The 22,503-nt window shown below is 35.0% G+C and overlaps 2 protein-coding genes and 1 long non-coding RNA gene across 4 annotated transcripts; 2 read left to right on the top strand and 1 right to left on the bottom strand.

Moving 5' to 3' along the window:
- LOC114425051 (splicing factor-like protein 1) lies at positions 1–4,720 on the top strand. Its single transcript, XM_028391794.1, has 2 exons — positions 1–2,487; positions 3,696–4,720. The coding sequence occupies exon 1, from the start codon at positions 113–115 to the stop codon at positions 2,453–2,455; it is 2,343 nt and encodes a 780-aa protein (XP_028247595.1). The 5' UTR covers positions 1–112; the 3' UTR covers positions 2,456–2,487; positions 3,696–4,720.
- Positions 4,721–7,377: 2,657 nt separating this feature from the next.
- Positions 7,378–10,945, top strand: LOC114425108. Of its 2 annotated transcripts, none has more exons than XM_028391875.1 (9): positions 7,378–7,546; positions 7,639–7,685; positions 7,765–7,828; positions 8,869–8,908; positions 9,408–9,631; positions 9,714–9,777; positions 9,951–10,042; positions 10,171–10,359; positions 10,556–10,945. In XM_028391875.1, the coding sequence occupies exons 1-9, from the start codon at positions 7,511–7,513 to the stop codon at positions 10,688–10,690; spliced, it is 891 nt and encodes a 296-aa protein (XP_028247676.1). In that variant the 5' UTR covers positions 7,378–7,510; the 3' UTR covers positions 10,691–10,945. The 2 variants fall into 2 exon arrangements, with proteins under 2 accessions (XP_028247676.1, XP_028247675.1); XM_028391874.1 differs by having other exon boundaries at positions 10,138–10,359.
- A 280-nt stretch (positions 10,946–11,225) lies between these two features.
- On the bottom strand, positions 11,226–19,500 carry LOC114425109. The gene is made up of 3 exons (XR_003669194.1): positions 19,352–19,500; positions 18,880–18,975; positions 11,226–11,989 (listed from the first exon to the last, which is right to left on the bottom strand). It is a non-coding gene; the product is annotated as an uncharacterized LOC114425109 (long non-coding RNA).
- Positions 19,501–22,503: the final 3,003 nt, after the last annotated feature.

Below are 22,503 nucleotides of genomic sequence, written 5' to 3'. Positions count from 1 at the left end.
TTTATAAATAAATAAATCATCACAATCTGAATTTCATTCTGGAGTCTTTGTGGTGGTGTTACTTGTTTCACTGTTCAGATTAAAACCCTAACCCTATCTCTCTCTTCCATCCATGGACGCCCTCGACTCAATCCCAAATCTCCCTCCCCTCCCTCCCTACGATCCATCGGAGTATCACAAACCGCCGCAACATCAATCGGAAACCGGAGAAAACGGTAACGGCACCAAGAACGGCGAACCATCGGAGAACGGCCAGGTCGCCGCCGACAACAACGGCTTGCATCTTCAGATTTCGAAGCCATTGCTCTCCGAAGGAATGACGCGCAGCGGCACTGACAGGGATCAATCCGGCGGCGAGGAGGAGACCACCAGCAAGCGGCGCCGCCGGAGCCGATGGGACCCGCAGCCGGAATCGAACGACCAGAGCGGTGGCGGCGATTCGGGGAGCGGACCGAAGAAGAGGAAATCTCGTTGGGCGGATGACGAGCCGAAACCGGTGATTCAGCTTCCTGATTTCATGGGCGGTATTGAATTCGATCCAGAGATTCAAGCTTTGAATAGTAGGCTTCTTGAGATTAGTCGAATGTTACAGTCAGGTTTGCCCTTAGATGATCGCCCTGAAGGTGCTCGATCCCCTTCGCCTGAACCTGTATATGATAACATGGGCATTAGAATTAACACTAGGGAATATCGTGCGCGTGAGAGATTGCAAAAAGAGAGGCAGGAAATTATATCTCAGATTATAAAGAAGAACCCTGCATTTAAGCCACCTGCGGATTATAGGCCCCCCAAGCTTCAGAAGAAGCTTTATATACCGATGAAAGAATACCCTGGTTACAATTTCATTGGGCTTATTATTGGTCCTCGAGGTAACACCCAGAAGCGGATGGAGAAAGAAACTGGTGCTAAAATTGTGATTCGTGGTAAGGGATCGGTGAAAGAGGGTAGGCTTCAGCAGAAGAGGGATTTGAAACCTGACCCTTCGGAGAATGAAGATTTGCATGTGTTAGTTGAGGCAGAGACACCGGAGTCGCTTGAGGCTGCTGCGGGTATGGTGGAGAAGCTCTTGCAGCCTGTGGATGAGGTATTGAATGAGCATAAGAGGCAACAGCTTAGGGAGCTTGCTGCGTTGAATGGGACGATCAGGGATGAGGAGTATTGCAGGTTGTGTGGTGAGCCTGGTCATCGCCAATATGCGTGTCCTACTAGGACATCAACGTTTAAGAGTGAAGTTGTGTGTAAGCATTGTGGGGATGGTGGTCATCCAAGCATAGATTGTCCGGTGAAGGGTGCTACTGGGAAGAAGATGGATGATGAGTATCAGAATTTCCTTGCAGAGTTAGGAGGTTCGGTTCCTGAATCTGCAACAAAGCAAACCAGTACATTGGCAATTGGTGCAGGCACTTCTGGAAGCAATCCTCCTTGGGCTAACAATTCTGGTACTGTTGGCGGTGCACCTCAAGCAGGCTTAGGGGCTGCTGCAGTAAAGAAGGAAATTGATGATACAAATTTGTACATAGGGTACTTGCCGCCCAATCTTGATGATGATGGCTTGATCCAATTATTTCAACAGTTTGGTGAGATTGTTATGGCGAAAGTTATCAAGGACCGGATGTCGGGTTTAAGTAAAGGATATGGTTTTGTGAAGTATGCTGATATCACAATGGCAAACAATGCAATCCTTGCCATGAATGGTTATCGCCTTGAGGGTCGAACAATTGCAGTGAGAGTTGCTGGTAAGCCTCCTCAGCCTGTTGTACCTCCTGGCCCACCGGCGTCTGCTGTGCCAACTTATCCTGTTCCAAGTCAGCCACTTGGTGCGTATCCATCCCAACAGTATACTGCTGGTGGCCCCATTGGGACTGCTCCCCCTGGGAGTTACGGTGGTGCCCCAGTGCCATGGGGACCCCCTGTTCCTCCTCCATATGCTTCCTATGCTCCTCCTCCACCTGGGTCAACTATGTATCCACCTATGCAAGGTCAACATATGCCTCCTTATGGGGTTCAATATCCTCCTCCTGTGCCGACTGGCCCTCCCGGTGCCCCATCCCAGCCTGCAACTTCTAGTGAAGTGCAGCAGAGTTACCCACCCGGAGTGCAGTCTGACAACAATAACTCAACTCAGTCTGTACCAGCTAATATGTATGGTAACTCAGGACCTCCAATTCCACCTCAACCTACATATCCTGCATCTTATGGATATCCACCTTACTACAATGCAGTTCCTCCACCACCTCCCCCTTCTGCCCCCATGCCTGTCTCAACTTCAGATCAATCCCACAACATTGCAAATGTGCCTTGGGCCAGTAATTCTCTCGTCCCACCTCCTGCTTCATCAGCAGACAATCAATCCCATAGCATTGGAAATGTGCCTAGGGCCACAAATCCATCAGTGCCTCCTCCTGCTTCATCAGCTGATTCAGAGTATGAGAAGTTCATGGCAGAGATGAAATGATTTTGATCAATTTTGGTTCAGTGTTCCAAAAGGTGCGTTTACCATCTTGATTTCTCGTGTTTAATAGTTGACCATATACATGTTATACTTTGATATGATTTAGCTTTCAATTCCTGACTTGTTTTCACAACTTATTTTGCCTTAATTTTTTTTTATTTTGAAGTATGGAACCCTTTTAGAATTGTTGTTTACACGAGTTCTTTTAGAATTAAAATGTTACTAATCACCCGTTTGTAAGTGACATTTTAAAGTTATTTCAGTGGATGAGCACCCCTGAAAACCATGAGCTTTTTCTGATATTCTTCTAACTGAAGACAGGTGGGACCAACAAAATTTTTGGATTTGAATTGGTCCTAATACATAATGCTATTAAAATTAACTTTTATGTGCCTGGATTATGCTGTGTGGCCTCTTCCAAGTTGGCAATAACCATAATTATTGCTCTGGAGACAACTTTATTTGCCTTTACATGAACTCTACCAATTTTCATCTTCAATAGGGTTATTGCTATTTGTATGCACATTTTTGCTTCATTAACATATCTTTGCTTTGTTCTTGTTGAATTTTTAGGTTTCTTAACCTTCCCAAGGTTTCTGAATTTTGATATGTATTAATTTTTGCTGTAGTTTATTTTTCTGCAAATAGAAGGCAATGTTAGCCGCAAAAGCCTCTCTTCGAAATCTCTGACCCCAAATAAAGCTATTTTAGCTATATAAAATATTGTATTCAACATTCTTTGTTAACTTGAATTCCACCTGTTATTTTGTATAATTGAAGGGCCCTTACAGAAGAAAGGGCAAACTGATATATGATTGTGTAAGTATGTGATATCTACACAAATTTTCTTGTATTTATTTTCTCCAGCTCATGTATGAATGTGATGGTATCTGGTCTCCTTCATAATATTTTTGTGCATTGGAGCAGAAACTTGATACAGTTTATGGTTCAGGTATAAAATCTGCATCTTGATGTGAATTAAAAAACAAGGAACTGCTGTCATGATTTATGTGTTGGCTGATTGGTTATGTTTGAATGCGTCATTTTGAAGATTACATCCATAAATTTCTTCTATTGTTTTCAATGGTCTCATGCATCTGTTTCTGCTTCTTGACGGTGTCCATTCTCAAGCTTTGTAATCATGCATAAAGTTAACAATGGCCTTTTTGCATTTCTATTCGATATTTTTATCATGGTTTTACCTCTCTTAACTCTTCATTGTTATGATGTAACGTTGTGACAGGCCTGATGTTTCTTGGAGCTCTTGTGAACCTGATTTCTTAACCTCTTGCCATGTCTTTCTTCGAAGTTTGGGACTCACTTCTTTAACCTTGCTGTACTGTTATGAAATTTGCAGAGATTCGGGATAGAAGTTGATAGCAGTCTTCATATGGCAGAAGTCAAAAAAGCGTATTATAGTTATGATTGTTATTAATCATTTCTTGTCATGTAGGACTTAATGTCTGGTCGCTAATGTTTCCTTTTGAAAGTTTGTTTGGTCTCTTATGGCAGCTGGTTCCTGGTGTTTCATGTTGATACTTTTCTGTTGTCACATTCAGTTGTTTTAGACTTTTAGTTCATTCACAACTGATTCTAACTTGTTTATAGTTTTGGTGATGAGCTTAATTTTTTTTGGTTTGAGGACTCTAGTTCTCTTAATCACTTGGTGCTGAAGCTGCGTTTTAGATGCCTTTAATCATACATCTCTCATCACAAAGGTAATCAAGCCTTGCCATTTGCTTTTGGCATTCTGGGTTGGTAGTAGAGATTTTTTTTAAGGATGGTTTGATCATGCAACTATAAAATGTACTTAACAGTTCAGTGTGACAGGTAAAAGGGTTGAAACGTTTCTCTGTTCCTGGCATGATAAATGTCAGACTTTGGTGGCATTTTTACATTTTGCCTCAAATTAAAAGTTTGGCTGACATGGTGTTATGAACACCAAGTTCTTATATCATGATACAGGCAATTATCAAGTTTCTCATATGTTTCTGAAGTGATCATGTGGCCCAGTTGACACGGCCAATGTTATTTGGCATAAGGTGAAGGCTGAGGTGAAAATGAGAGTGTTTGAGTTGTCTGCACATGCTTCGTTTAGCTCTGTTGCTGGGCGAAGATAGAGTAAATGATCAAAGAATTGGACTTGTAGAAATTTTCTTTATTTTCCTGCTTCATATCCTGCTTTTTGAATTAATACAGCTTTGTATTGTCACTAGGGATATATAAAGTTTTATAATTCAACTATGCGATATTAGGTCATGGTTATCACATCCACGAGTCATGCTATTTCGCTGGTGTGCTTGGTTTTTTTCAGTCTCCGTCTGCCAAAAAGTAATAATATGCCCGTTGTTTAAGTACTTTAAGATGTGAAGAATTGAAAGGATATGTTGTTTTCATGGGTTGATAACAATAGGAAGCTTTTTTTCCTTCCAGAATCTACTATTAGGGAAGTCAGATTCGCCAAACGTAGTTAGTACTAGTTTAGAACTCGAACTATGCCATTGAAAAGACTTTTACTCAACTGTTTGGGTCCTTTAACCCACATTTTACTAAAGCCAGAAACCTGATAATCAATTAATTTTCACTTGGGTATACATCGATCGTTGATGTCATGGGTCTATTTTTAGGCAAGAAGATCGGTGTTTTTTTGGATCATTTGGAGATTGATATTGCATCAAATTTGACGAAAGTTTGAGACTGAACTGGGTTAGGTCTACTGGATGACAACAAATAAGAAAGGAAGTTAAGGATTTGAGATATGTGAATAAAAAAAAATGAATGAGATTGAACATTAAGATCATATATGTGAAAGGGAGGAATAATGTTATGGAGAAGAAATAAGAAAAATTTGTGAAGATTGGTTGTGTAAAATAACTTTATTTTAGTCGTATTAATATACGTGAGTTTATTATGCAAGTGTTATATTTTTTATCGTTCAATGTTTTAACGTTTGTTGCACTTTTCAATTGTTTGCACGTGTTTTTAATACAAGAACGACAATTGAAGTTTTTTTGAGACTACAAAAGCCTTGATTGGTGCTTGTAGAAACAACCGATCCTTATTCAGCTCTTCCTCCAATGGTGACAACTTAATACGCACTGATTCCTATTCCAAACATCCACCTCCAAATTGCATATTCTCTTATGTTATAGCTTTTAACTGCATTAGTCTTTAGTTATCTATTATTGTACATCTGTACCACAAAAGACTACCTATAAATTTATGTAACATGAAAACTTTGTCAATGATTTTTTACCTAGTTGGTCTAAATGTATTTGATTGTGTTATTCGTATAACTTGTATGTACCCCAAAAAAATGGTATAACTTGAAAAACGTTCAATACAATAGCAATAGTGTAAGTCGACAATTAAATTGTCGAATTTGAAAGGAAGTTGACTCTCTCATCGTCCATTTATTAATCTATGCATTATTTAAAATCGAAAGAGTCAACAATCCCCTATTGTGTGTCTCTTGTGCCTATGTATTTTATTATAATTGTAATTATTTTCTTGATAGAAGGTTTTCAATTTTGTTTTTTTTGTCTATAATATTTTTTCCTTTAGAGAGAAAAGAGCCAAATTTCTTTCTTATTACTTAAAAAATCCCGTGCTAAAGAGTGTGGAGTTTCAAGATTTTATTTCGGGTCTTAATATCAAAAACTCATGAACCATGAATATCAATTTTAAAAAATTAACCAAACTTATTAAATTAAGAAAATAATTACAACTTAATAAACTCATGTGCAAACAGTTTTTTTTTAAAAAAAATTCACATGCATTCTCTTTCAAATATGATCTTATTTGAGATGTGGTCAAACACTAAATATGAGTATATTTTTTCACATTGAAGACCAACGCTTTTTGTTAGATTCCAATTCCTGTTGGGAGTTTGAAAGACTAATTCAATGCTGAGATAAACCTAGGACAAAGAATTAAAGGTAAAAAAGGCTAAAGTTGAGATAAATTATTAAATAGACTAATCATTTAAGTTGTGACTCTTAAATAATTTGAATTGTATTTATCTATATGATTGTACCATCAAAAATACAACTTAGCCTAAATGAAAAAAAAAAATAAACTCATTTTTCTATAAGTATAGCCGAAACACATATAGTGTAATTGTAAAGAGTAAATTTTAAATTTAAAAGAAATGAAGTTTTCTCTATTTTAATTTAATGTAGAACATAAAATGGTTATATTATCTTGTGCAAATAACTTATCAAATTTACTCAACTTAGAATTAGTTGGGTGGAATAAAAAAATTCATTTTCTTTAAAAATAATACAAAAAGGACATTAAACGAGTGTAAAAAAACATGAAGGAGATTTTTATTATCATGAAATATTGGTAAAATATAATTTTTTTTATATAAAATTGCATCTATTTATAGCATATTTTTTTAAAAATGTGACAATTGTATATATGTTTGCATTTGATCAAAATATGCTAGATTAGAGTTTTTAGGTGTTGATTTAGAGATGTTTAAACTGATCAATTATGAAAGAACTATACTTTATTAATCGTGTGAGGTGTGATCCTACACATATGAATATGATGATCATATAAGATTTTTGTTCAACAAGAAAATATAAAAGTTCATAGAAGAGAAGAGAGCATACCTAATTGAAGAGACTTGTTGTTACCGTATAGTGGTCTAGCAGTTGAGGTTATGGAAGAGTTAATCGTCTACTAGTTAATGAAACACAAGCGTAATTGAGATGTGTGACCAAGTTAAGTTGCTAAGTAAGGTCCAAAATAATCCTTTTCACTCATCTTACATGAACGACTAAAGCTGTTTTAACACAATTATTTAAATTACCTATTTCTTTAATTTTTAAATGTTATAAATTCTCTTATCAGAATTAATCAACATTATTGTCATGACTCTTACCTATTTATAATATAAAGTGGAGATGAGGTCATAAATAGTGTTGCCCGTTCAGTGGTAGAGTTCCCGAGCAACGAAAGTTAGGTCACGGGTTCGAAACCATTTTTCGTGAAAATAGGTGTTTTTTTGAGTTCGTCGTTTTGCTCTTCGTGTTGTTGAAGTGCAACGCCATGGACCCAGATCAGGGCACTTCAAAAGCCTGGAAGGTACTCACAGACAACGAATCCGTCTCCTTTTCTCTGAAAATGTTAATTTTGGTTGAAAATATTGTTTGTTTGTTTTTGTATTCTTCATTCAGCCCAAGTTCAAACCCAGGAATCTCAAAGCAGTCCGAGCTCCCAAAACGTAATTGAGCAAATTCACTTTGAATTCCGCATAGATAGATTATTTTTAGTATCTGATTGTGGAAATTACTTCGATGCAGCGAAGCGGATGATAAGCGAAACGAAGATAGCGAAGTGCCTCGAGCTCTCTCGCGTCGACGACATGTAAGTCTCTCTTAATCATTTCATGTTCATTATTACTGTGCAGTGCTCCTAATTTATTATTATGGTAACTTTTGAAGTCAAAATTCAATATTAAATATTTACGCAAATTTCCTTCCTTTTGTTTAAATGCTCGAAAGAAAAAGAGGTTAGAATAGAAATCAGAACGTTTATATTCGTGAATTATTTAGTCAAAAAGTAGCTGTCTATCAACACTCTTTTTTTTTTTGGCGTTCGTCTATCCACACTCTTTAACTACAGCTATTATTTTCAAATAAGAAGTGCGAAATTAGTTATTTTTCTGTCAAACTTTAAAATATAAAGATTGCATTTTTAATTTTGCTTAATTTCGAATCTATAACTAAAAATAGTTAGTGAAGAGTGTAAATAATTAATTGGAAGGGTTAACAATTTTACCAAATTTTGTGTGTGCTGCTATATGTGTGAATTTGAATTATAACCTTTTATATTAAAAAAAGTATAAAATAAAAATTTAAGCAGAGAACTTTTAACATAAAAGAAGGATTTTTATTTTCCTAAAAAAATAATCAATACCAAATACATGCGAGTGTGAGATTTTTCAGAGATGCAGTGTTACACTCAAAGGTAGTCATATAAAACAGTGTGATGGGCATTGCACCCAAAATGCCATGTTGCACTATATGAATAAGAGCAACGTGCTCGTGTTCTCTAGTTACCTGAACCATAGTGAAGTTTAATTAATGTTACGAATATCACAGCAGGATGTCATGCCTCATGACACGTGAGTCTGTAAATTTACTCTTTTTGTCACAGAATAGTTAAACTGTTTGCTAGGGAACTTTCTGAGAAGTTAATCTTTTATTAATCCTTACCTGAGTTCCCGGCAATATTGTTATTGGCACTATATCAAGCTCTATGTCAATGAGGTTGCCATGAAGACTACATGGACTTAACTCGGTTAAATTATATCATAAGTTAGCAATTGTTATGTTAAGCTAACGAGGCTTTTTCTTTCCCTTGATGCTAAAGTGTTACTGATTTGCTGTTATTTACGTTTGCAGGAAAATCCTGCAAAACGCGAGCCTAAAGTCGAAAGAAAATGTAAGTTTTCATTAGTTTTTGGTTGTAAAATTTCATTAGTTTTGCAAACACTATTTGTCGTTCGTTTTCATAACCTTACATGCCAAAAGACATCATCGTTGAAAATATGAAAAACATTGTAGAACATTATTAATCACCCTATTTCGTATGATAGTTGCATTGCTTTTTGAAAAGTTTTGTGGTTAATGTTGAAGATTTTGAAATTGAAGACAGTTGCTACGCATGGTGAGTATAGGTAGTATCTGTGTAAAGGGAAAAGCGTGGTTATAGTTTCAAACGAGATATAGTACATTTACATGAAATATGTTAAGCTTTTCTGTTTAACAGAGAAGTCCCATGGAAAATACTAGCCCGGCATTTTGACTGCGTGAACATATATCTTGGACTCCCTCATTAGTTGATTGTGTGGCCTGCTCACAAAGATAAATTACCTTCACCTTCCTGATTAATATTTTATTCATCTTGTTTGCTGCTTATTTTCGGTGTTTAAAACTTACAGCGAGCGTGGAAGTTGCATTTAGTCTTGGAAGTTCATCATCACATTCCCTCAGGACATATGGCACAAGCAAATCTATAGATAGTGGCACAAGCAGTGGTTCACCATCTAAATATTTTGCCAATGAGCAAATTCGTTCAAGACATTCTTCAGTTGCTACTGAGGATCAAAATGATGCTTCTAATGCATCTGCCAGGAAAATCAAAAGAGAGTACAAGGAACCATGGGTGAGACTTTGTCATCACGCATCTGTTCTATTCTTATCTGTATCTTGCTCATACATCTAAGCATCTGAACCTTTAACCACAGGATTATGAAAACTCTTACTATCCGACTACTCTTCCTTTGAGGAAGCCAAATTCTGGAGATCCAGGTTTGCTCTCATATACATAAACAGATGAACTATTAATAGAATTAATATTCATGAACTATACTGATAAAAGACAGTAGAATACTTACACTGGGTAGAAAAATATATTTTTAGCAAGTCTCCAAAGGATGCTTCTTTAACAATGACAGTCATGTATTGAACTTTTATTCTGGTAGAAATTCTTGATGAGAAAGAATTTGGTGAAGCTGCTACTAGTGTGGAGTATGATGAGAATACTGTTAATTCTGCTGCAGAACTCGAGATCTTGGTTAGTAGTCATTAATGACAGATATATAATGAAGTAATTGTACAAACATTACACAGCAAAAACTGTGATATAATGCATAGATAATTTTGTAACAGGAGAGTGAGGAACAAAGGATGTTTTTCTTTCAGATTCCTACTCCTCTGCCTATGGACAAGCAGAGTAATAAGGGGAAGGAGAAAATTGGTACATCAACAGTATCGGGAGAGGCCACAAAGTCAAAGAATGCCTTGGAAGAGTTGCCAAGGGGATATATGGGCAAAATGCTGGTGTACAAGAGTGGAGCAATCAAACTAAAATTAGGAGAAACTCTGCTCGACGTAAGAATGCTATTTGCCCATACATTTAAAATAAAATAAAAAAATACCCTTTGCTATTTGTACATCTCCTCAATTTATTATATTTACTAAAGTGCATAGTCAGTTTAGTTTTTCCCTTGTGCGTGTCCAATTTAATTGTAGAATGTTTTACCTTGTAACTACAATTATTGCATTTATAATTTTGTTTCTGTTACAGGTGTCTCCAGGTTCAAATTGTCGATGTGTTCAAGATGTTATGGCGGTGAACACTGCACAGAAACAGTGTTGCAATCTTGGCGAGATTAGCAAAAGGGTTGTTGTGGTTCCCGATCTTGATTCAATTGAACTGTAAAACACTCTAGACAAATATGACTAATGCACCACATACAGGGATAGTACAGTACCTTGTTGGCTTATGTGAATATATGTGACTAAAAAGACACGGACAATTGGCAAGTGCCAATTGGATACTAGACCTAGCATTTGATATTAATGAAATATCAAGTGGATGATTGAACTCATTATTTTGTTATTGTTTTCTTTTATCCGTAGAAACCAAATCAGGTAACAAGAGATTTACAACAACTTACGCACAATGTTAAACTAATTAAGGGATCTACATTTTTTCTGTTATTGCTTAGTTAGATGATTTGATTCTATTTACGACAATAAATCCTTGGCAAGTATCAATAATATTTCACTTGCTTCAATGGATTTGATCTTTTAATTGTATGCATTGCAGACTGTGGATACAGTTCTGACTTTTTTGGTAATTGTTTTACAAAAGAACCTCTCAAAATCTCCATCCTAACTTTTCTCACTGCAACAGACATTTCAAGGAGTTAGCACAATCCTACATAGGATAGAATTGTTAATAAGGATGAGAATTAGAAAGCCCAGTCAATCAATTATTGTACAAATAAAATCACAAACAAATTTCTCCACACCAGATTGGAGATTAACATACGTAGTGGGGGATATTCCCTGTAACATCAACCCACATTGTAGGGGAGGACACTATATACTGACTGACACTATATATGCTGACTACGTAAACATCATTACATCAAAACCCACCGTGAAGGGAACCACATTAGTTTTGGATTAGCCATTTTTCTTCTTTTTCGTTTTTTACATTATTTTATGGGAGTAAACACAATTCCACTCGACATATAGAAAATATAGCCAAGCTATCTTAGCTAGAATTCATGCACCATATGATAGCTTGCTCAGATTTTTTTTTTCTGTGAAGAAGCAAAAAGGGACAAAAAAACTAGTCCCAAAAAAAAAAAATTTTACCCATAGAAAATAAGGCCAAACATTCAAAGAGAAACGATCTACCACCACCATTAGGAAGATCATTATGGAAAGCATGACAGAAAACTCTCAGCTTATCTGTAAATGAATTAGATTTTCCTACATACCCAGCTTGGGACGTGTACTTTGAAACAACTTTTCATCATCCTCGTAATTTTCTCAATTGCTTCCATAATTTTCTCAATTGCTTCCATGAGTTTGGCTTTTGCAGCATCAGGTATCTTCATAAAAAAAACAAATTTTGTATTCGGGGATTCATTGTCATCAGTTTCATTCGAGCTCCTATCGATCTCTCCACAATTCAAGTCCAAATTAACCAAATTGTGATACCTACCTACATAAATGTGGGAACTGATAAAAAAAATTAAGTAAAGGAACTATTAAATGTAAGAGAGAAATTCTGGATTAACTTAACACTTTATTCATCAATAAAGCAGCCTATATATAGGCATTACAACTCAACATTCTACCACCAAACTAGGCACTCATATGAATATGTAAAATAGAAAATAAAACACGTACCCTCCTATAGACCAGTTAAACTAAAGACCATATCTTGCAATAATACGAAGTTGAAGAAACAATTCCTAAAGACTAGGACAAGAATAACATACCCACGTGATGACATTTTCAACCATTAAACTTCCCAAGAATCCTGTTTTACACGGAAGAAGCAAGCTCATTGATGTTAAGTATCTTTTTTAAGAAACCACACAAAAGATGAGTTATTGATCCTGTTTACTGCAGCAGTGAAGACCAAGTTGCTGACATATTTACCAAACCCCTCAGAGTGCTTGCGTTTCAGAAGTTGAGGAAGTTACTCGTTTTCCACTTTGCAAGATCGTGATTAGAGGGTGTTTGGCTGTTGATATGTATTAAACGGAGTGTTTGTAAACATCAATTTAAGAGAGGGGTCGTTGAAAATGTCATCACGTGGGTCTGTTATTCTTGTCCTAATCTTTAGGAATTGTTTCTTCAATTTTCTTTGTTGTTGCAAGATGTGGTCTATTATGAATAAAGTGTCAAGTTAATTCATAATTTCCTCTTACATTTAATAGTTCCTCTTACATTTAAATGTTGAGTTGTAATTTTTTTTAGAGGGTGTTTGGCTGTTGATATGTATTAAAGGGAGTGTTTGTAAACATCAATTTAAGAGAGGGGTCGTTGAAAATGTCATCACGTGGGTCTGTTATTCTTGTCCTAATCTTTAGGAATTGTTTCTTCAATTTTCTTTGTTGTTGCAAGATGTGGTCTATTATGAATAAAGTGTCAAGTTAATTCATAATTTCCTCTTACATTTAATAGTTCCTCTTACATTTAAATGTTGAGTTGTAATTTTTTTTATCAGTGGTATCTGAGCTAGAGAGTGACAACTGGGTGAAAAAAAGAGAGGGTGAGCCAAGAGAGAGTCCGTGGACACGGCTGCCAAGAGTGAGTTTAAACAGGAGAAATTGAGTGAGTCTAAAGGCAGGGAAAATACGTGAGGTATAAACGTAGAGCAGCAGCTTTGTTCCTTTCTTTTTTGTAGTAGCAACAAACTATGGTTTCAGAAAAACTTTGTGCAACCTGCACGAAAAACATGAGTGTATTTTTTGCAGGAGAAATCTGAAGCTTTTGCAGCCTTTAAAAATATTATAAAGTACGTGTTGAGAAAGAAGAAGTTGGTAGTCCAATAAAAGTTCTCTCTACTGATCGTCGTGGAAAATACAACTCACATGAATTTGCAACTTTTTGTGAGACCCATGGATTAAGAGGCAACTTACAGCAGCATATATGTCTCAACAAAATGGAGTTTGTGAAAGGAAGAATTGCACTATTTTGAATATGGTGCGAAGTCTTAACGAGGAGTGGCATTCCAAAAATTTTTTGGCCGAAGCTGTTAAATGGAGTATTCATATTTTGAATAGAAGTCTCATTCTTTCTGTTCAAAATATGACACCGGAGGAAGCATGGAGCGGAGATGAAGACCGGCTATAAGTGTATTGCTTATGTCCATATTGCATATGAGAAGAGGAAAAAGCTAGATGACAAGGGAGAAAAATGCATTTTTCTTGGTGTTAGTGATCAATCAAAAGCTTATAAGCTATACAATCCTAGTACTAAGAAAATTTTAATCAGTTGTGATGTTTCTTTGATGAAGAAAAAACCTGGCTCTATACCACTGACAAAAAATTAAGTAGAGGAACTATTAGATGTTAACTTCACACTTTATTCATCAGCCTATATATAGGCATTACAACTCAACAGCCCAGGTGATGACATTTTCAACAGAAAGTGTCGTAGTAACACATCCAACATGTAACAAAAGTAAAGAATGAAATCATGTTTCAACATAAGATAATATGTTTTAGTTACTGGTAAAAGCATAAAATGATATTTATTCAAAATAATAGTTTGGTTTTTGAATGGGGAGAGGACGAGGGCGAGGGCGAGGGCGGCCGGCTAAAATTCCGGTGCCACCGTCAACAACTACTCAAAAATCACCACCGAAATTGAACCCGGAACCTAGCAATGCTAGTCATGAAGTTACTGTTGAAGACTATGTGAGCTCTGAGGATGATGAATCTGAAGAAACCCCAATTCCTTCAACTAACCTACCGAACTGCAATGTACCAGAGAAACCTAAAGAGGAGACGAACGAAAATAAGGTACCAAGAAAGCTATGGACTGATGTAATTAGTGGAAATCGTAAGCCTGAGAATGGGATGGCTCTTGAGTTTTTTGCTCCAAAGATTGTGGAAGGAAAGTCGATTGCTGAAATTGAACCTGAAGACATCATTGGTGAGCTTAAATATTGGGAATCTGCTTTGATTATGTATGTCATAGGGAGAGATCTTAGTATGAATTCTGTTAAGCAATTCATGGAAAAGAATTGGAGTTTTGTGAAATTGCCAGATCTGTTCTATAATGATGAAGGATACTTCATTATGCGTTTCCATTCTTCCCAGGACAAGGATGAAATTTTATCGAAGGGTCCTTACACAATTATGAACATGACTATGCTCCTTAGAGATTGGTCCCCTGAGTTTAATCTCAAGAGAGACATGCTGAGAACAATCCCTATCTGGATTAAGCTTCCTCAATTACCTTTATACCTTTGGGGTGCGAAAACCATGGGGAAAATTGGTAGTATACTGGGAAAACCGATAGTTACAGATGAATGCACAGCTCAAAGGCTGAGAATCTCTTATGCTAGAATGTTAGTGGAGATTGATATCACCCAAGAAATGCCAAAGGAAGTCACTATTGCTGATAATGAAGGGCATGAGTTAATTCAAGCTGTGGAGTATGAATGGAAACCAAAGTACTGTGGAAAGTGTAAAAAGTTTGGACATGTGTGTGAAAAACCTAAAGTCAGAAAAGAGAAAGTTTGGGTACCAAAACCTATTCTGAAAAGTAATGAGCAAGAGGAAGGGGGGCCTAGCAATAAGGAGACACAGATGATCAACACTACTAATACTGAGGACCTGGTTTCAGAGTGGACTACAGTACAGAAGGCAGGAAAAAAGACAGTTACTGATACAGGTACAATGCAGAAAGCTGGAAAGAAGATAATTACTGATACAGGTACCTCTGAATTGAATTGCTCTAATGGATTTGGCCTACTAGGAGTTGTGAATGACTCTCTAGTGGTGCAGGAGAAAGTGCCATGATGATTTCTTGGAACATTAGGGGACTAAATAAGGTTGGTAAGACGATAGAGATCAGTTCCCGTCTCAAGAGTCTCAACCCCACTACTATTGTTCTTCTTGAAACTCGAGTAAGAAAGAATAAAGCTCTTACTGTTAGAAATAAACTCAATCTGAATATGAAGTATCTGGATAACTATGATAAGCATGAAAATGGGAGAATCTGGTTTATTTGGGATGATAGCAAAGTTATGATCAAGCACATTTGTAGTACTTCTCAGCTGATTCACTGTGGTGTCTATAATCCCAATGGTGATTTCTTGCATTGGTGCATGGCTATTTATGCTCTTAATCACTTAGATGATAGAAGGAAGCTTTGGAAAGATATCGAAGATCTCAGAGTTCAGCAGGCTGATCCTTGGTGTCTTTTGGGCGATTTCAACAATGTTCTAAAGGCTGAAGATAGAATTGGTGGCAGAGATGTAACTGAGTCTGAATATGTTGATTTGAGAGAGATGATGTCTAGAGTTGGTTTGTATGAAATGGATACTTGTGGAGATTTCTTTACTTGGACCAACAAACAAGCTGATAATACCATATACTCTAGGATTGACAGATTTTTGGGTAATCTCAATTGGATGCAAATGCATATTGATTCCACTTTAAAAATTTTGGCTCCTAGTATTTCAGACCATGCCCTTATGTTTCTCAGTTGTAAAGATCAAAGTAGCAGGCTCAGGGGTAGATTTAAGTACAGAAACAGTCTGGCTAGGTTGAATGGTTTCCATGATGAAGTTAAGAAGAATTGGAACTTGGGTGTACATGGTAATCCTATGTATAAACTTTGGACTAAGCTCAGTAGACTTCAATCTGTTCTGAAAAACCTCAGCAGTCCTCTAAATGGCCTAAGGGAGAAAATTGATGAAGCTAGAAGAAACTTGCAGCAAGCTCATGAAGATCTATGCAGAGATAGATTCAATGTGGATAACATTAACAGGGTAAAGGACAGGACTTCTGAGCTTCTTCAACTCAATGAGTTGGAGGACAGTGATTTGAGACAAAAGGCTAAGATTAATTGGATTCGTCAGGGGGATGGTAATAACAGCTACTTTCATGCTACTATCAAAGGTAGATATAAGCATAATGCTATCAGATCTCTGATCAAAGAGGATGGGAGCTGCATAACTTCTCATGAGGATATCGAGGAAGAAGTTTTAAAGTTCTACAGTGCTCTTTTGGGTTCTAGTGAGAGCAATCTGGCTGGTCTGAACATTCCTGCCATTAGGAATGGCAATACTCTAAATCAATTTCAAAGAGATATGCTCATTGGCCCTGTTTCGAATGCTGAGATTGATACAGCTATTAAAGGTATGGATGTGAATAAAACTCCAGGAATTGATGGCTATGGTGTGGGTTTTTTCAAAGATGCTTGGAGCATAGTTGGTAGTGATGTGAGAGAAGCTATCCTAGACTTTTTCCTTCGTAATAGGCTTCATAAAGGTTTCAATAGTTCTGTGGTGGCTCTTATTCCCAAGCATAAGGAAGCTAAGATGATTAAAGATTTTAGGCCTATTTCTTGCTGTTCTACTGTTTACAAGATTATTTCTAAAGTGTTAACTAATAGATTGAGTAAAGTTATTGACACTTTAGTGGGAAAGAATCAAGCTGCCTTTGTTCCAGGTCAGCAACTTCATGATCATGTTCTGCTGGCTTTTGAGCTTCTTAGGGGCTATGAGAGGAAACATGGTACTCCTAAATGTATGTTGCAGATTGATATTCAAAAGGCGTATGATACGGTGCATTGGGATGCTTTGGAGCATATCTTGAGAGAGCTTGGTTTTCCTGATCAGTTTATCAAGTGGATCATGATCGCAGTCAGATCTGTCACCTATGTCTTTAATATCAATGGCAGGTTCACTAGAAGATTAGAGGCTAGGAGAGGAATTAGACAAGGGGATCCTATCTCCCTCTTGCTGTTCATCCTGGTTATGGAGTATCTCAACAGAATTCTAAGCCAACTGGATAAAATTCCTAACTTTAATTATCATTCTAAATGTGAGAAGATGAAGATAACTAATTTGTGTTTTGCGGATGACCTTCTCCTTTTTTCCAGGGGTGATATCGGTTCAGTGCAGATTATGCTTGACAAGTTCAACACTTTCCTCTGTTCTATGGGCCTTCATGTGAATCCTTCAAAGTGCAACATATACTGCGGATCTGTTGATATTAATGTCAAAGAGCAATTATTGTTGATTTCTGGTTTTAAAGAAGGAAAAATGCCCTTTAGGTATCTTGGTATTCCTTTATCCAGCAAAAAACTCAACATAAAGCATTATCAAGTTCTCATAGATAAAATTGTTGGTCGGATTACTCATTGGAGTGCTGGTCTTCTCTCTTATGCTGGTAGAGTGCAACTTATTCAAAGTGTCATCTTTGCTACAATCAATTTTTGGATGCAATGTCTGCCCCTGCCAAAATTTGTGATCATGAGAATAAATGCTATTTGTAGGAGTTTTCTGTGGATAGGTAATAGCAACATTTCTAGGAAGTCTCCAATTGCTTGGGAAAAAGTCTGCAGTCCGAAGATTAATGGTGGTTTGAACATCATCAACTTAGCTATATGGAATAAAATCAGTATCCTGAAATTACTTTGGAATGTCTGTAATAAATCTGATAATCTTTGGATTAAATGGTTGCACACGTACTATATTCGAGGTCAATCAATTTGGAGTATGGTTTTGAAGAAGAGTCACTCTTGGATTATGAGTAGCATGATGAAGTTGAGGCCCCTGTTGCTGCAATACCAGTCCAGAATGCAGGATGTTTTTAAAATGAAAAAAATTTATTTGGCTCTGTTTGAGGAAAGTGAGAAAATGAGTTGGAGGACTCTAATGTGCAACAATCTGGCCAGACCGCGGGCTCTTTTTTGTTTGTGGCAGGCGTGTCACTTCAGGCTTGCTAGCAAAGATCGCCTGATAAAATTTGGTTTGAATGTTGATGCTAACTGTGCTTTTTGTTCCTCTATGGAATCCCATGAACATCTCTTTTTTGGTTGTATTGAGTTGAAGACTATTTGGACTGCGGTTCTTAATTGGTTGCAGATAATTCATATGCCAAGTACTTGGTCAGAAGAATTGAATTGGATTACTAGGAAGTGTAAAGGAAAGGGATGGCGTGCTATGTTACTCAAATGTGCTTTTACTGAAACAATATATCATATTTGGGCTTATAGAAACCATAGGGTTTTTGGTGGAAATGTAAATAACAGGAAAGTTGAGGATTCGATTATCAATACGATAATCTATAGAGTGTGGGATAGAAAGAGGTATAGGAGGTATATTGCTGAGTTGATGACATAGGTTCTTTTTTGAGGTTTTGGTTTAGTTTAGAACCAATTCCTTGGTCTTTTTGTTTTCTTGGCTTGTTGGGGCTGGATCGGTTGCGATCGCCTTGTGTTTATCGTTTTTTTTGAATTAATTCATTTCTTGATTCAAAAAAAAAAAAAACATAAAATGAAAACAGAAAGTATGAATAAAGTGAAAGAAACCAATTCTACCCGGTAAACTATTTCAGTATGCAATACTTACACACCAACCTGCACAGTTATTGTATTCCTTAGCTCCCGTGGAGCTTTATTATTCAGCTTAGCTTTCCAAACACATTTATCTGATTATAATGATTTTACCCTCCTCTGCAGTAATAGTAAGACAATAGTTTTTCAATACCCTATGATAATTAACAAAAGTGTTCTTTACTCGTACTCATGAGATTAAGTACAATACATTTCAAAAAAACCAAAAGCTTGAAAACATTAATATAATGCAGAACCATCTTTAAAAAAACATTACTGAGGCTAACAGGACCAAACCAAACCCAGTATTAAGGGTTTCCAAATAGCATGGTTGTCACATGTTACCAGATTAAAAGGTATTTACTACTTTTACTTCATTTAGTTCTAAAATAAACAGAACACTGTCCAATATTATGCAGATCAATTCTGAATTTCTGCTAGATATCTCATAATTTGGCATCCAAGAATAAATGACAGTAGAAGGAATCATCATCACCATCATCTTGGGGATTGCTGTGTGGAGAAAAAAAGACGAAGTGGGTGGGTAACGGAGAGGAATTCTTATTGCGTCCTCCTTCTCCTTCGCCGTACAAAGGCAAAACATCGGTTCGGAATAAGACGACCGCCATAGCGGCGGAACAGTTACACCACAAAGACCGACACATTTTTGTTTTTATCTCAACTCAACACACATAGATCCGTTTATAGTATTAGCAATTAGCATGCAATGATTCAGCCCAAGAATCCTAACAGAAAATATTGCTTAATCCCCTCTTATGCTATTTTTTGTGTTAATTAACCATTTAGTATTTCTAGTGAGATACCAAATATTAATATGTAGAGATTTTTTTAAAGAGAATACTAGTATATAGAGATTGAGAAAAGTTGAACTAACATTTAGCTTGATTGTTGAAATAATATTTAAATTTTACAATATTCACTTGTGCGATTTTATCAAATTTAACTAACTTAATTGTCAATAATGGATTTAATTATATTGATGAATATTATATATGGTTGTTGAATATTAGTTAATTTAACAAATTTAATTATATTAAATTAAATATTTAATAATATTAAAGAAAGGATGAAAATGTTTTTAAATTCAAACACTATTTTATTCAACTTTGAGCCAAAAGCTTTCAAATAATAAAAAAAAATTTATTGAACTCAGTGACAAAAAAAATTTCTTTTTTTTTTCAATTAAGAAAGGTTAGGTTATTAGTTTGAACCGCAAATTTTTTTAGAGCCGTCAAAATGGGTTCCGGCCGTGGGCCAGCCCAGTTCAGTGCGGATTAGAGGTGGGTTGAGCTCAATAAAAAAAAAAATAGGTACCGGCAATTTTTCTGCCCGCCCCACTTAACCCGTGGGTTAGGTGGGCTCAACCCGTGGGTTGGTGGGTCAGTCCGTCAACCCACCAAATTTAAATAATATATTATTTTATTTTATTATTATTATAAATTTATAATTGTTAAAAAATTAAATTTTTATTTGGGAGCTAGTAATAGCGTTAATGATGCGGAACGCAACTACGCAAAGCCTACACCTTTCTTAATTCCTTAAAAATATAATTTCTTAATATTTTATTGGTATTTAATATTATTTAATATATATATATATATATATATTAATAAATTTATCTTTTTCTAAATATTTAGTATCATATTAAATATAATTACATTAAAATTGAGCAAAAAAATTAATTATATTTTTAATTAAGCAGGTATTATCTTCAAACATGTTTAAGCCCATTGAAAATTTCCATGATTTGTTCCTTATGTGTATAAATTAAAAAGAAATTAGTAAATATAAATTTATAATTATTTAAATTTAAATTCATTAAACTTTTGCATTATAAAATATTTATAAAATAAAATTTTTATTATTTTATAATTTATTATAAATAATTCATTATAAATAAAATTTTGTAACTATTATGAATATCTTTTAAAATTAAACATATTGATGATCAACCTTTTCATGGGATTATTATCATAAAATACAATATATCAAATATTATAATTTATTAAAGTAATTTATCATATATTTTCTTATAACCTGTCTATTTCATATTTATTAATATTTAAATAAGTAAAAAGAGTAAAATATAAAATAATTAACTTAACTTTGAAATCATCAAAGATATGAGTATAATTTTATAGCATATAATCATAATAATTGTTCTTAAAATAATCATAACAATAATGTGAGTAAATTTCACATTTATATAATTTCTCACTCACATAATCAATGTGAAGTAATGGGTAAAAACATAACAATAATTGTTCTTAAAATAGTCATAACAATAATGTGTGTTGTTTTATTTATTTGACTTATTAATGATATTGTTTTTTTTGTTTGTCTTTGTAGATGAAATTAATGGGTAAAAACATAACAATAATTGTTCTTAAAATAATCATAACAATAATGTGTGTTGTTTTATTTATTTGACATTGTTTTTTGTTGTCTTTGTAGATAAAATTAATGGTGATGTTGAAAAAGAATAGAAAGTTGTTCTGGATTTCACAGTCCATGACTCTAATGTTTAATTTCAATAGTTTAGAAGTTTATTTTTTATGATATTTAAATTTCAATAGTTTAGAAGTTTATTTTTTATGATATTTAAATTTCAATTATCTTAATGTTGAATGTTTATTTTGAAGACTTCAATCACTTTAATATTCAATGTTTGAATTTGATTTAGTTTGGTTTTTATATTGGATTTTATTTTAAGTTGTTTGGAATAATTTTATTTTATTTTTACAAAAAAAAAAAAAGCTGAAAAGTGGGTCCGTCCGCATAATCCACCAATCCGTGATGGGTCGGGCCGGGCTGACATTTTGTTAGCCCACACAAAAGTGGACCGAGCTAGGCTAGCTCATTTTTAGCTCAACCCGTTGCGGACCAACCCACGTGAATCGGACTGACCAATTTTAACAGCTCTAAATTTTCTTCAATGACAAAATGGATTGGCCTAGTTATGCTTGGTGGGTTGAATATCTTGACTCGCCCGGTTAGATGATGGACTACCACATTAATCATTGAAAATGTAATTTAATATTAGATTAATCATCGAAAATATAATTTAATATTAAATTAATTTTTAAATATTATAATTTAATAATATAATGATCTCACCAACTTTATCATATAATGAAATAATTATACTTTTTACATATTTAAGAATTAAATTAATTTTTTTTCTTTCGAAGATTAAATTATCACTTATTTATATATTTAAAAATTAAAATGATTATTTATGCAAGTAAAAATACATTAAATAATAACACACAGTAAATCCCACAAAATTTAAACTAGGTTACAGTTTAATCTTCCCTATCAAACAAGCTAAATAATTTTTATCTCTTCCCTCTTTCCAATTTATTTTTTCTCTATTAAACAAAGTTGAAGTCTTTAATATGTTATATTTATATTTATTTTATTTTTTGCAGGCCCCCCAAAAAAATGTTGTAGAAAAGCAACGAATGGTTGAAGATTTTCAAAGCTATGCCTAATGGAGAGGATATTTTGTAACAAATGGAGAGGATCCTTTGGATATTTTGTAAACAAATAGTGGTGGTCGCGAACATCCTTTTGATTTTGGAGTTATTATGGTCAACAAATTTTCTATCCGCCACAATTATAATT

This window comes from Glycine soja, chromosome 9 (genome assembly GCF_004193775.1).
Source record: "Glycine soja cultivar W05 chromosome 9, ASM419377v2, whole genome shotgun sequence".
NCBI lineage: Eukaryota > Viridiplantae > Streptophyta > Magnoliopsida > Fabales > Fabaceae > Glycine > Glycine soja.
The sequence above is the reverse complement of the archived record's forward strand: the minus strand, read 5'-3'. Positions and strand labels throughout refer to the sequence as shown.

Coding starts and splice junctions, on each gene's coding strand:
- LOC114425051 (XM_028391794.1), top strand. CDS start 113: ATGGACGCCCTCGACTCAATCCCAAATCTCCCTCCCCTCCCTCCCTAC.
- LOC114425108 (XM_028391874.1), top strand. CDS start 7,511: ATGGACCCAGATCAGGGCACTTCAAAAGCCTGGAAG. Junction 8,909..9,407: donor GCCTAAAGTCGAAAGAAAAT/GTAAGTTTTCAT, acceptor TAAAACTTACAG/CGAGCGTGGAAGTTGCATTT. Junction 10,360..10,555: donor TAGGAGAAACTCTGCTCGAC/GTAAGAATGCTA, acceptor TTTCTGTTACAG/GTGTCTCCAGGTTCAAATTG.